General features: G+C 39.7%; 1 protein-coding gene across 1 annotated transcript in view; it reads right to left on the reverse strand.

Moving 5' to 3' along the window:
* Positions 1 to 1149, reverse strand: part of hspa12a (heat shock protein 12A) — a 49669-nt gene extending 48520 nt beyond the window's left edge. The window contains exon 1 of the mRNA XM_069658680.1: positions 935 to 1149. Within this exon, the coding sequence (XP_069514781.1) occupies positions 935 to 977 (43 nt within the window). The 5' untranslated portion in view covers positions 978 to 1149. The remainder of the gene's footprint in view (positions 1 to 934) is intronic.
* Positions 1150 to 15143: the final 13994 nt, after the last annotated feature.

Genomic DNA, 15143 nt, shown 5'->3' on the forward strand with positions numbered 1-15143 from the left:
TTTATAGTGAAGTCATTATGAAGAAATCTAAAATCTAAAACACTATGAAAATACCTGCTACCTGGTGTGTTTAATGTATGCCGAATTGTACAGTAAGAGTAAATGTAAAGGATATTGAATAATGATAAAGAGTTAGTTGGCATATGTGCTTTCAGACAAGCGACTAACAATAAATTAAGCGAAATTCCAATGAGGTTCGCTGGTATGTCATTTCAGTACGTAATGTACCTATGACAGAAGAAAGTGATTATCCTGCCCAATTTATCTCATCCCTCGAGCAGACAAAAACGTATTCGACCGGATGACAGCTGTAACAGAGATAGGTAGCGCTCAAAAGTGCAATACCCTGGCCTGACACCGGCAACACCGTTTGGGCGGGTGATGAACACTGCGTTACCTGAGGCCATGGTGCAGCAGACTTTTTTGCTGCATTGAGTCACAACTCCGGTGGGACGGGCCATGTGACCAAACTCTGCACCGTTATGGAGGACCGAACTGAGCACTATGTGTTCCCAAGCCGACTGTGAACAACCTGACGCGCTGAGCTCAGCCTCGCAGTCAAAAAATGACGAACCTGAGTGATAAACTTTATAAAATCGCCATGTTCGTCTGGAGGGAGCCGCTCCGTGCAGGCCAGTAGGCGAGGTCCTGCACACTGCGGTTGTCCTTGGGAAGCCAAGGCAGTGCTTCCAGGCTCATGCAGCCTCCTTTCACTGCAGCTAAGGTGTCAGACATACTTTATTAGACTGAAAAACACCGTAATGCAACAATATCTTGCGATAACAGCCTCCACCTCAGACCTAGCACGTGAAAGCGTCCCACAAACGACCACACCGCAACACACAGACCGTGTCCGTGCGCGTGCATTAATTGATGTAAGAGATGACCAGCACTAAAAACTACGAAAAACTCTTAAAGAAATGAACGTGTTTACCTGATATTATCTTCTCGGCCGCCGTTTCTTTCTCAGTCATCATTTCCCGCAGTTTCACCTCCTCCCGAGCCTTCTCTCCGATACAGCTACACCAAGCAATTTTCCTGGTTTACTAAGAATACCGGGCCAAAGAAGAAAAAAAACATCAACAAAAACAGCCTCCACGCTGCTTATTCGGTGTCCCTTTCCACTTCACTTCTTGTTACCGCTCCTTGTCCTATGAAAAAGACGTTAAGAAGCACATGGAAAAGCCTCGGGGTCCGGAGGTTTTTGAAGTAGGCAAATGGGGGGACGTGAGCCTCAGCAGAGAGGATGTTGGACCCCAGACTGCTGCTGCTGCTCTGTCCGCCCCTCCCAATCACATTCACGGCTGTCCTGGCCAGGAATGCTGCTGCTGCCCAGTGTGCTTCAGCTCTGCTCAGGACAGCCGGCAGGGATCCTGTGCTGTCCACCAGCCAGACATGAAGGAGTCCAGTCTGACTCTTTTCAACACGGTTTTTGAATAGTACAGTTCTTGGAAACAGGAGGGGAAAAAACACACAACATTATACTTAAAATTCCATGGCGTCTGTGTTAGTGACTGGATTTATCATAGGGAACCATGCAGATCAAGTCATTAGGAGCCGGGTGCTGAAATATTGTCCATTAAGATTAAGTGGATTGAGCAGGAAGCTACTGAGCAAAGTGTATCATATTCCAGTATGTCTACACAGGGCATGACATAACATTGTGGCACCCCTTATGGGACCCGCATCCACTGCTATTCATTCTAGGATCTTTGAGGGCCCTGTACACCCAGTCCTGTTTTCTCCCTAGTGGGACTAAACTCCCATTTGGCTTACCTGTTAGGTAAGGAATGACTCATACTGAAACACAGAACAGTCAAACATTTTTGGAAAAAAAAGCTACCCGGTATTTCTGTTTTGAGCTAATATTTTAAAACTATAGATGTCTAATGTTTAATTATTTGAAAATATTTAACCCACCACAAAAGCACAATATCAACTGATATGATGGTTAATTCTGCTTTATCATCTGTGTTTGAGGCCCTTGAAGAAATCACCTGTGTCATAATATTGTCTAATATCTAACCTAGTGGTATTCATTGGAGAACCAGATGATGATAAACTACATATACATCTACAATCTTAAAGGATCAAGGTAGGATTTTGTAGCATCAAGCAACCAGGTTGAAAACTGCAACTGACAGAGGCTCCCCTCGCCCTTTAGTTCCCAGCATGTAGAAGAACCTGATGGTCCATGAAAAACAGTGAACCGCCAACACGAGAGCCAGTGTTATATTGTCTGTTCTGGGCTAGAGTAGAAACATGGAAGTGCCACATGGTGGACTCCACATGTTCCCCCCAAAAAAGAGATAGCAAAAAAGTGCCATCATCACAATGTCGAAACTATGGGCTGAGGGGGGAGACACACTGCTATAAGTAGTGAGTGGGCGGGGTACCCTGGGAATTAACCCAGAAAGCTACAAATCGTTTTTTTGGCGAATGCATCATGTTAGCAATTCTCACCGACAAAATAGACCCCATCTTTGGTTCTGTTATACAATTTTTACAATACATCCATGCTGTGGATATATAGAGCTAATTCTATGGTTATTATTTTTAGGTGTTAACTTTTTATACCGTAACATTTAATTTCTACCAATACCTCTTCCATTAGATCCCTCCATGTTACACACCGGACCTTTAAAATCACTGTTGAATAATAACTCAACCCTATAGAAGCACTTTAGCAATAAATGGTTACTATGTAGGTCTTAACTAAACATGAGCACATTTTGTGTATTCTAAGTGCATGCTGTCAGTCTGAGCAAGCTTACCTGTGTTTCATCAGAAGTCCAGCAGTCTGAAAATGTGCATTTGTGCTTGCTTCAGTGGCAGCAGTGACTCAGCAGCAAATCCTGCCTCACTTGCAGTTTATGTGGGAAAACAGGAGAAGCGGTCGATCACCTCCAAAAATGCTTGTGTAGGCCTCCTTACTTTGTGCCAAAATGATAAAATCTCCATTTTAAACCAACTTACGGGATGTCAGTACTCACTTAGTTGATCATTTGGTGAAATCTCAAAAGCGGAATAGATTTATGTGAAAATTGTTAGACTGAGTGATTTTTTTAGGTCTGGCTCAGCAGGTGCTGGACTACAAACATCGTGTTTTCTGAAATCAAATAACTGCAAAAAGAAAGAAAAAGCTCCAATGATGTTAATTTATCTCCAAACGCTGTGTCTGCTGACGAATGCAAATTCCTGGGGTTTCAAAGATCATCAGGGGAGGTGTTAAAATTTTGAAGAATGTAATTTATTTGTTTCAAACAAACAATAAAGATGAAGAGAAAACCTTTTGGCACCTGCCAGAATCATCACTTACTACTCCCTTTTTATGTGATTTCATCACTCACTACTATATAAAGTAAGTTTGCCACTAGTGTGTACAGTTTATACAGTAGTTATATGTAGTTTATACAGTCTATGGTGTACACTGTGTACCACCATGCACTGTGGTGAAAGAAAGAAAAAATCATGACGCTATTAACAGCACAGAGCTAATAACCCAACTGATGTCCAAAGGTACAGTATGTTTAGGGCAGCCATTTCTCCCTGATGTCATGCTGAGGGAAGTACTGATTCTATAGTCAGAATGATACAATTGTACTGCTATAACACTTTAAAACAGTTATGTTAGCCGGAAGCTGCTTTGGATGCAAACATTAGCAGTTGTCTTGGGTTATCAAGTATGTTGCTTTACAGTAAAATATGATCTGGGTTCCCTTCAAAACTTTAATACCCATTAGGCCTCATTTAACAATATCTTCCTTTTTTTCTGTTTCTAAGAAAAGCTCAAGATTCTGTTCTGAGACCTAAGAACAAACTCCAGTTAAGAAGACATTGGTGAAATGTCAGCATCTTCTTGAAAAGTGTGTATATGTATCTACAATATAAAGATACATATACTTTTTAAAACAGTAAGCTCAGTTTAATGGGACAGACGTTTCTGTTTAACCAAATAAAGAGGACTTCAAACCATGATGTGTCACAGATTTACTTCAGGCATGTTTTGGTGACATTATAGACAATGGAGGGTTGTTAAAGTCTGATACATCTGAATTTATTGGGACGGAATTCTGAAAGAATATTCATCCTGGCTTTTGATGACCTCAACAAATTGCAGTTAATCTAGATTTTAAAAAGTTGATGAAATTCAGCAGCTTTTACAACTCCTTTACAAGTGCAGCTAACAAAGTAAGCTGGACTTGTAAATGAGATGTTTTCTGACAACTCCTCCATTGTTGGATGCATCACCAATGATGAGGAGGAGGAGTACAGAGGACTGATAGAGAGCTTCATCGCTCTGGTGGAGCTGCTGGTGGCCCCTGCCCCAGGCATCATCCAGGGAGAGGAAGTGGAGAGGGTGGACTCATACAAGTACCTTGGAGTCCAAATCAACAACAAACTGGACTGGTCTCACAACACTGACGCCCTCTTCAGGAAGGGACAGAGCTGTTCTTCCTGAGGAGACTCAGATCCTTCAGTGTGTGCAGCAGGCTCCTGAAGGCCTTCTACCAGTCTGTAGTGGCCAGTGCACTGTTCTTTGCTGTGAGGTGGCATCAAGGCTGGTGATGCTAACAGACTCAACAAGCTGGTGAGGAAGGCCTGGTCTGTGGTTGGGCTTGAACTGGACACTCTGGAGTCTGTGGCTGAGAGGAGGATGAAGGACAAAATTAAAGCCATCTTGGACAACCCCTCTCAGCCTCTCCATGATGAGCTGTGGCAGATGGGCAGCACATTCAGCCAGCGCATCATCCCACCCAGGTACAGAGCTGAGCGCTTCAGGCGCTCCTTTGTGCCCACCGCAATCAGACTGTACAACAGCAGTGGAAGCTACAGACAGTCATCCTGCTGAACTCTCATACAGGACTCTCATCACTCTCACCTCATTGACTCTGCTGTTCTGATTTACTTATATACTTACCATATATCTGCCATACACTGTTATATCTATCAGGTGGTTATGTCTTCATATACTGCACTGTACTTACTACTTACCTCCATATTTTACTGCACTATTTTATACTATTATAATTACTAGTCACTGTTATATAATGTATTCTATTGTAGTATGCTATATGTATATATGTACATTATTACGATATTGTTACCATACCATACTGTATACTACATTATATTACACTATACTATATTATACTATAAATGCATTTTTTACCATTATATTACTTACACACTTTTAAATTGCACCTTATATTGTACCATATGGTAAACCATAGACCTCGTACCATACTGTATTATCTCATCCTGCATACCATTAACTTGTCACTTTACCTTGTCACTTACTCCTGTTTAAGTACCTCGTTTTGGGTTTTTGTTTTTTTCAAAGCTATTTTTATTTTTAAACTGTATTTACTGACTTGTTATTTTGTCTTCGTACTGCTGCAACACCAGAATTCCCCCCTGGGGATAAATAAGGGATTATCTTATTGAATCTTATCCTATATTATCTTAATTTCTACAGGTGGACAGTTTGCTTCAGCCTGTCTGGTCACATGCTGCTTTCATTCACAGTTTCTCTTTAATTGAATTAGTCACTTTGTTGCCGGAGTCAGTCACACAAACGTGTTACAGCTGACATCCTGCTGGGTTGATGCTTTGTTCTCCAGCTCATGGTCAGATAAAAACTAGATCAAATGGTTTTAATGATGTAACCCTTTTCTTATATATTTAAACACAACATAACATAACAAATGTAAGCCTGACATATTCTGTATCTTTTTAAATTAATGGTTAAATTCTGTCACTGTACTAAAACTAATTAATCCAGATAGCATGAAGTTGAGTAGGTAATTCATCTTTTCTGTCAATTAATTTATTTACTACAGCTGACAGTGCAGTAAGTCCAACAAACTTGATGAGGTTTTTTCTTAAAGTCCAGCATCTTAAGATTAGACATTTCATGGAATTATTCTTTCATGCTGTGATTAAGCAATATCACACTCAAGGTCGTGATGTTGTGCTGAATATCATCACGGCTGTGATTTGGTCATAGGCACGAGGCCGCAGGCCAAGTGCCTAAATGTCTAATGTCTAAATGTCTAATGTAGACATACACCGTCTGCTGTAATGTTAATTAACAGTATTCAGAACACTTGGCTGAGGCGGAGTGATACACAGAGTGAAAAGTCCCAGAGATGTTGTACTCTATATCGCCACTCATGGAATGCGTCTTGTCCAATCAGATCACTTGGTCAGAACTGTTGCATAATATAAATTCAACATTAGATGGTAAAAAGAACTTCAGTCTTATTTTTGTTTCTAGGTAACAAAACTCCACCCAAGCAAGAACGTTCCAACCAGGTAACACCTTCAGCTAGGGAAGCTGAGACATGTAATGTTGCTTAAGTCATGTGAAAATGTAATTTAGTGGTGTTCACCAATTTGATCTAGACTGAAATGATAAATTCTTAGCATGCTGACATACAGTAAAGTGGCCTAAAATACATACCCTCATTAAAGACAGAGGTCTAAAAGTTTTCCAATGCCCATCCCTTTTCTATCTCTCTGTATCCCAATTTCTCACCATTAGTCTGCTTCTGCTCAAAGTTTCTGCCTGTCATACGTTTTCCCTTGCCATGGTTGCCATGTGCCTGCTCATGGTGGACTGATGTTTGGTTTCTGTAAATGATACAACAAAGATTACAGTATAGACCTGTTCTTTATGTGAAAGGTCATGCAATAACTTATGTTGTGATTTGGTGACGTATGAATAAAAATTGATCGATTGATTTACAAAACAATGTGAAGTTTCTCTTTTCTAACGAGTCGCGAAAAGATAACCTTCGTTCAATGGCTCGACAACCATTCCAGGTCCATTAAGCCAGAGTCTTACTGTAAGTGCTCAATTAATTGAATTGATATTTTTGGGAAATCCGCCTGTCCAGTTTCAAAACTTTCCCTGTGAAATCTTTGAATTGCATGTTTGAAACTAATTTGAGTTCAATTAAAATCTGAAAAATAAATAAATAAATAATTGCTCAGAGTGGGGGCAAATGGAGGGACTGTTAGGTGCCCAGCTGCATTTACTCTCATACTGTAGTTTAGTGCAATATTGAGCTATTTGCATTGTACTTGAGTGTTTTCATTTTTAGGCTACTTCATACTTTTTCCCACAATGTATTTCATTAATTACTTTTATGTGGCTGCTGTATCTTTCATGTTAAGATTTTATACACAAATTACACATACATAATATCTTTCTTAAAGGTATTATGTAATTTCAGAATCAGCTTTATTGGCCAAGCATGTGGGCACATACGAGGAATTTGACTTCATAGACTTGACTGGTTTTACATAACTCTTAATGTACATACAAACAAACTGACATACTTCACTTGAAACAAGGAAAAGTTAGACAAAGGTAACACCAATTACCAGGACTTATACAAAGGTATAAATCCTGGAGGTATGGTCTTTTTTTGTCTTTCCACTATAAGGAGCAGCTACTTACCCCATCTAGTGGTGACTGGATATTAGGCCTTCTCCACTGCTGCCTGTCATCAATGTACAGATAGAAACACTCAGCAGCAAACAACTATATCTGTGTGAATTTATGTAGGTAAAGCTGTCTTATTGTTTTAACGTTATTGCCTACATTCAGTTTACTTTGCATAACTTTTCTTTTTTTAACCAAAGAAATAGTCCCAGAGATAACTTTCTAAAGTAAAATCTTTGGATTATTCAGAATAATAAGGCACTGTTTATATATTACAACTTCAATTATATAATGAAGTGCAAATGAGGAAAAAATGAGGAGACTCAATCAAATGTTAATACCATGACATTTTCACAATTTGTAAACAAAATACTAGAACAATATATCTCTCTATTGCCATTGGACCTATCAGCATCAAGCGTCAGGCCCTCGTTCTCATCCCTTGCGCTCTGGCAGATAAAGAGCAGTAACGCAACAACTGTGAACGGATGTGTCACTGCCGTATTTTCCTACTATAGGACATCTTAATGTTTTTTGTGTAGCCATAAGGATAAGTCATCATTATTTAGTGTTTAGAAGAGATTATAGTACTTATTTGGCTTTGGCTTTGCTACAAACCACTGACCTACACAGCTGTTGTGATACCATGCGCTGCATGCGTAGGTTTACATGGCCGTTGTGCAGAGTAAGACATAGTGCCGAGGGAAAGGGCTGTCTGACGTCAAAAAACTAAAATACAGCGTACACTTAAACTGAAATCTTTTTTTATATGTAGGACTCTTTTAAGTGCCTAGATTACGTGGTGTTCCTGACCCCGTCTGCAGCGGTGCTTAGCTTAGCTTCCGTGTAGGAAGGACTCCTAACAGGGGCCGTGCTGTTATTTACTGTATGCAGTACACTTACTATTGATAAGTACCTCATAAAACCCTACTTCAAAAAATCCGAACTATAACTTTAATGCCTTGCTATGTTCTAATAAGCAAGTTTTTTTATTAGATAGAAACTACTGTAGCTTTATATTGTTCTATATGCTGGGACTGCAATATGCAGTTTTGGTGAATAATGTTAACATTAATGTTTACATTTCAGAACCACAAACAACTTCATACGCTACTTGTTTTTATATGTTTTCTAAATAAACATTCCTGCATTGCAAAGACAAGCATCTGTGGTCAAGTTCTTACTGGACACCCTGCAACCAGATATAGGACCTAATGTTGTGCAAGCCCAGGCAACTGGAATTCATCATCAACAACAGCAACACGTGTTACAGATGATCTTCAGCACATCACTTAAGACCAGCACTCCCAATCCTCTAGCAGTCAGTGTATGGCCATAAAGCAGGGATCATGCCATCACTCACCAAAGAGAAGACATGTCCACTCATACAAGCATAGTCATTCCCCGGTGAGACTCCGAGACCTGGCTACAGTTTAAGATTCTGGTGCAGGTTGACCACTTTAGGTTTTGCTCCTGCAAAGAGACCAGTTCAAGAAGGAAGAAATCTGACCGTCCAAGCCCTCTGGCAGATCAGCTTCCTTTCTGCTGGGTATCGAGCATCCACTGCCTGAAATCAAGTTTAAGGCTCTTGACAGCCAGGAGAAAGGAAGTACTGTCTTTACTGCAACCATGGGAAGTACTCTTTCAGAAGCAGAGATGGATTAGAGATAATAAAAGGTATTGGTCCTGTAGGTCAGCTATCTAAGCAGCTGAGAGCAAAGTTTTACTCTGCAAAAGAGATCATACCTTGTATTCTGTTGTATGCTTTTCTGGATGACTGCCATGAAAGGACAATACAGCTGAACACTGCAGCCTAGCAGCTTGGACCTGATGGCCAACCTGAGGATTTCCCTCTGAGAATTGTATGCAATTCTCATTGTCCTTTATGTCCTCTCCTCCATCCCTGGCATTTTCAGCCTGTCAAATCATGAAGGCCTTCACAGCCAAAGAAACTTGGACTTTCTGAACACATGCATGCAGCTTGCGCTCTTCTCAAAACTGCCATCTCAGAGAGCTGCCATTATAGAAATGGAGTAAGCTCATTCAGTTGTGCTTATCAGCTCAGAGTAGCCTTAACCCAAATGAAATCTGTCAGACTTTGTAATCACGCTGGGCTGGCTGCTATCAAGACAAGGCTAGAATAGGCACTTTTGGGTCGAGCCGAACAAGTGGTACATATCGCACCATAGGATACAACACAAGAGCAATAACTGTTTTTCCAGAGCTCCTGCTGCCAGGATCCAATCGCTTCAAACCACCTGACTACCATCTAGAGGGCAGCCTGCTCTTGCCCTCTTGACCAAGCTCCAGGCACATCAGGCAGAGGGGGCTTTTAGCTGCGCCATTGGGATAGCAACTAACCAATCAGCAGTCATTAGCCATCAACCTTCAGACGCAAGGTCATACAGTTCCAAAATGTGGATAGCTTAGGGCCAGCTACAAATATCTCAGACCTTCCTACAAAACACTTTACAAATCATCTACAAGATTTTGGCAAGCCAGTATGACCCCATTGGATATCTAGAGCCCTTTACCACAAGACCTAAGGAGGTGGTGCAACAGCTTTGGGTGACACACAGAGAGTGTGTGACCCATAGCTTGACCCGTAGTCTACAAGGGGGCTTAATATTTAAGTATATTTACATTTCTGTAGGTGGTCATGTGCTTTGTAGGGTTCACCATCTGGTGAGTCTCACTTCTTACTTTAAACAACATCAGTGGAGTTAATAACAAATGTATCTCATTGCTAGTAATATGCTTGTTAATTGTATTTCTATATCATGTTTTTTCTTAAGCATTAATTAAGAGCTAACACTACCATCTTTCTTACACTACACTTCTATCCAGGGGTACTCTTGTCTAATTTTTGGATGGGACAAATGAAGCTGCAGTACTCACTAAGAATCACCAGAGGGTAGTGCAAGAGTAGAAACTGGAGGCAGACTGCAGGCCTGCACGTTTCCTTGATGGACAATTGGTTCACGGCTTTGACAAAAAGAGCCCGGCAGGCTGAAAAAGCTGCCCAGTGGGCTTTTTAAGTTACTTATTAAATAAAAATAGTAAACATAGCAATATCAACAGAACCACACAGAACTGAACTCTCAGTATTTGCATTCCTGATTTCCTGTTGGACGTTCAGTCAAAGATTTTTAGCTTCTTTAAAGACCTTGAGAATCGTCTCTCTGCAACAGATCATCTTCAGTGTTTTAATTGTGCATTTAAAACATCGATGATATGAAATCAAATTAAATTCAGAAAATCAGGGAGGATTTTAAAGAGCATCTCTATGCAGTCTAAGAAGGTTCCTGTAACATTTAATATTAATAGCACATAAGCCTGCAGTGATAAGACTTACACAGTTTTATTTATTAGTATAAAATACATTTGTACAATATATTTTGCTGTGTGACATATACCACATGAAAGTTTCGGATGGCATAAAATACAAATACTTTTTATTTAAATATGAATATATTTTTATGAAATCGATATAACAATTAGTCTTAATAAGGTCATGGTACATTATGTATTGAGTATGAGTATTTCACCCAGTACAAGCCTACATAATTAACTTACAGATTGCTAAAGAATATGTGTTCAAATGTGCTGATGTTTGTGAAGGAAGGTTGCAGTGAGTGAGAACTACTTTGTATTGCAAAAATAAGATTTGTTGTTTTGTAAACCTAACTTCTGAGACTTAACGAGTTCGATCCCCCTAAGCATGCTGGGAGAGGGTTCACGACCAGGTCGGCGATTTCTCAGGGTTAAACAAAGAGCTATGCAAGACTCAAAATGCCACAGAGCTACCTGAGCAGCTGTTCTGCTCGTTCTGCAACTTCCAGCGAACAACAGCGTCAGCCTTTTTTAACAACTATACGTAGAAAGTTTATGTCCTAAGTGAGCGGCATTTTGTTGAAGCTTAATAAAAAGCAAAAAAACACGTTTATCCGTTAAAAAACATACACCGACCCATGTCAGAGTCATTTAAAACACTATATAACAACAGAAACTGGTGGTACTGATGGGTCTTTTTCTCCTTTAACTTCACTTCATCATTAATCAGTGCTGCAGCTCACAGTGCAGCCTGCAGGCCTGTGCTTCTCTAGTCATTTCATATTGGCCACATGATGCTTCAGGGTATTTTATTTACAATTTTCAATTGTATGACAATGAAGATTCTTGAAATTACTCTTTGGGCGATAACTATAATTAACTTGCTAATCAGTGGTATCCCTAATGTACTTAGCAATACATGCATTATACAAGAAATGACAATGAGATTGCAATATTACATAGACATTTCATATTGTGTTCTTAGTGATCCTGGGGCTTCATAATAAGCCATGTGAATAATTAGTTGTGCTGTATTTAAGGTACTTTAAGAGTTTTTTCCCCCCTAAACATGTTGTTACACACAACTAATATCTGTCCAGCCAAAATCATTGACTCTTTAATTTGGTGATTAACTTTATAATCATACCAAGTCACTTCAGCACATTTTAAACACCTAGAGTTGATCCAAAGTGCTTTGAAGCACATGTTAGAAATGGTCTCAATACAGATACACACAGTTAAAAGAAAAAGAAAAGGCATAATGGAATACAATTGTGTATGATGTGAGACCTTTTAAACATTACATGTCTTAAGCTTAATACATATTTCAAAAGCCACTGGATTATTTTTAAAAATCTGACAGCAGAGCCTTTCTTAGCCCGTTAAAAGTTGACATTTTTATGTTTATGGATTTCATAGGCAAAAAATGGTAAAAAACCATGCACACACATAAGTATAACATTATGTTGACAAGAACAACATCTTTTAACTCAGGAAAACATATACATATTTGAGTGTAATATACAACTCAGTATCTGTACAATACTGTGTCTCAAGAAAACACACACACACAAACACGAACACTTGCAACACCTCAGCTCCATGTATCACCACCACGAGCGATTCTTCTCCACACTGAAACCAGACTTTTAAAGCCAACCAGCGCTCCCATTCAAACCACACCTGGTCAAGTTTGAAAACATGACTAGGGGATTTTAATTAGACGCAATTAGAGATGGCAACCATGCGGAGAGCTGGATGAGCCCCCTGCTTTTAACACTGAAGAAAAAAGATGCGCTAATTAGGCCGGAGGCTACTTTTATTCATGTGACCTGTGGAGACCCCGCACAAGCTGTTTAACGCCACCGCTCTGACAATTAAAACTGGAATTCATTTGAATGAGCTGTGCATGTTGACATAAACAGACACCATTACATTCAGTGCAGCGGGATAAGTTGTCTATGAGCCGTGAATGGCCTGTGTGAATGGACACGCAGCAACAGGTGACCAGCAGAGGAGGAGAGGGATAGAGCCACTGTGTGCAGCCATGTTTCTTAGTCCTTATCAAATAAGCAACATTGATGACATTTTGTTTGACAGAATTTTTCTGATACACATTTCCTCTAAATATTGCACACAGGAGTGAATATGTGAGAATTTAAGAAGTATTACGGCCTTTTTCTGCCTCTATAACACGCTAAAATCACAGTGACAAAAAATAACAGTGAAATCAAACGTTTCTTATTTTGTAGGGGTGACCCGTTGAAGCTCCTTTGAAGAACCCTGGAAGTCCTTCAAAGACTCCCGGTGGACGCCCACAATGGGCACCAGCGCTTTAAAAAAGACATTCAGAGTTCTTCTTCCTGTGACAAATTAGCTATAAACACTTTTCATACAGTCCAATTTCATATGCCATTTGTGTCACTTAGACCAAACTGGCCATCACACATGAATCATTTTCTTGGCAGCTGCCCCAGTGTTTTTTTAAAAGCCTGTAGGCACCCTGCTGTTGCAGCCTACCATCCTCTGAAGGGAAAAAAAGGAAAAAGAAAGGAATGATGGCCCTATTATAGCCTCAGATGTGAGAGGAGAGTGTCCAGGAGGAGGCCGGGGCTCGTCTTCATTGGCCGAAAGCTGCTCCTTTTTAGGATTTAGCGTCTTAAAACGAGTCCCTCTTTGACAGGCCTGAATGGGTTTTACTTTCTTTTAAAATGTTGCTTAAAGCTGCGGCTCAATCTGTGGCTCCAAGCCTGCTGGTCCTGCTTGGGTAGGTTAGGCCTGTGCTGTCCAGGATTCAGTGGAATATAGTAGTTAAAACTGTCATGTTTTCTGAGTGAAAGAGTCTCTGAGTTTGTGAAGGTGCTCTGGATTCAGCCAACAGACCAGATAACAAAGGCACGGCTCTTCTCCTCTGCATCCAGGCGGTGGCGGCAGAAACTTTCAGAATGTGACTTGACCTAACCTACAGTAATGGTAATGTGCATGTAAACACAAGATGATATGTTCAGGCATGGATATATAAAGTATATGATGATAAATTACATTTGTCAAATGAAAAACTATTATTTTTCTGTCATCATTTATGGATTCAGTGTATTTTGTGTTTTTGTTTTTTGCCTAACTGCACTTGATTAGATAATTATTTAAAAATTGTATTGAGCAAACTAAGGCTTGCTTTTATGGCTATCATTAGATATGACCATGTATCTGAATTTCATTAAATATAGCAATTTTGTAATTGAATTGTGAGAGGAAATCTGTTGTCTGAAATCTGGTGTTATGGTGATTCGGTTTATTATAATATTAATTTATACTCAGAGTAACCTGATTACTTTGATGTGTATTCTCATATAAGCTATGTATTCTCTCTCATGTTTTATGTGCCTAGAAATCAGTCTTTACAGCAGCATGTTTTGATTTGGAGGAATCTGTCTTCGAGGTTGGTTTCACCGCTCAGGGAAGGCAGGTTTGGATCAAAAGTTCTGATGTGCTGACATCAAACATGGCTCTGAACCTCTGCACGGTGCCAGAACCGCGATGATACACACTGCACGACGTTTATTTGTGGTGCTGCGAAAATGCAAACTAGATGCACGCGGAGAACGCTTTCCTGACTTCCGGTCCTGAAGCGACGCGATCCCCTGTGTGACCCCGGGGTGACCCCTGGAGCCGCTGGAGAAGCCTCGTGAGTCACCGGGGCCTCCACGTTCTTCAATTCTGCTGTGTGCAGGGAACCGAAAATCAGTTTATTAATTAGCAAGATGTAGCATATTATACTGTATATATTTTTAAATTTACATCGTAATTATTATCGGGCCAGGACCAGCGGTCTAGACCTTCCTTTATACGAAAAAATAAGAGATATAACAAAACAGAAAACGCAGGCTACTTTATTATTATTATTAGTAGTAGTAGTAGTAGGCTTGTGTTGTTATTATTATTATTATTATTAGTATTAGTATTATTATTATTAATAGCACAGCCAAGACTTTTAGCCAAAGTAAAAACAATAAATAATGATGCATTTATTAAAATAGTGAAAATCCAACACGCTCTCTGGTGACGCATTAAGCGCACGCTCTATTTTAATTTTAAACTTATTTCCCCCCGATACTTTCTTATAATAATTTCTAGAATCACCTGAATGATAATAAGCGGGATATAGGAAAATAAAGTTTCAAAATAAAAGGCTTAGTGTTGACTAATACGCAGCACTTTAGGAAGCCGCATGCGCCTTAAATGTCAAAAATTGAAATGAAATACAACATACGGTTGGCATTTAAATAGCCTGCTCATTGTGACCCGTTATATTTTTTTGAACATTTTTATTTTACATTTTATTTAATAAAAATTGTGT

This window comes from Semicossyphus pulcher, unplaced genomic scaffold (assembly GCF_022749685.1).
Source record: "Semicossyphus pulcher isolate SPU_LCO1_2020_fin unplaced genomic scaffold, fSemPul1.0.p SCAF_12, whole genome shotgun sequence".
Lineage (NCBI taxonomy): Eukaryota > Metazoa > Chordata > Actinopteri > Labriformes > Labridae > Semicossyphus > Semicossyphus pulcher.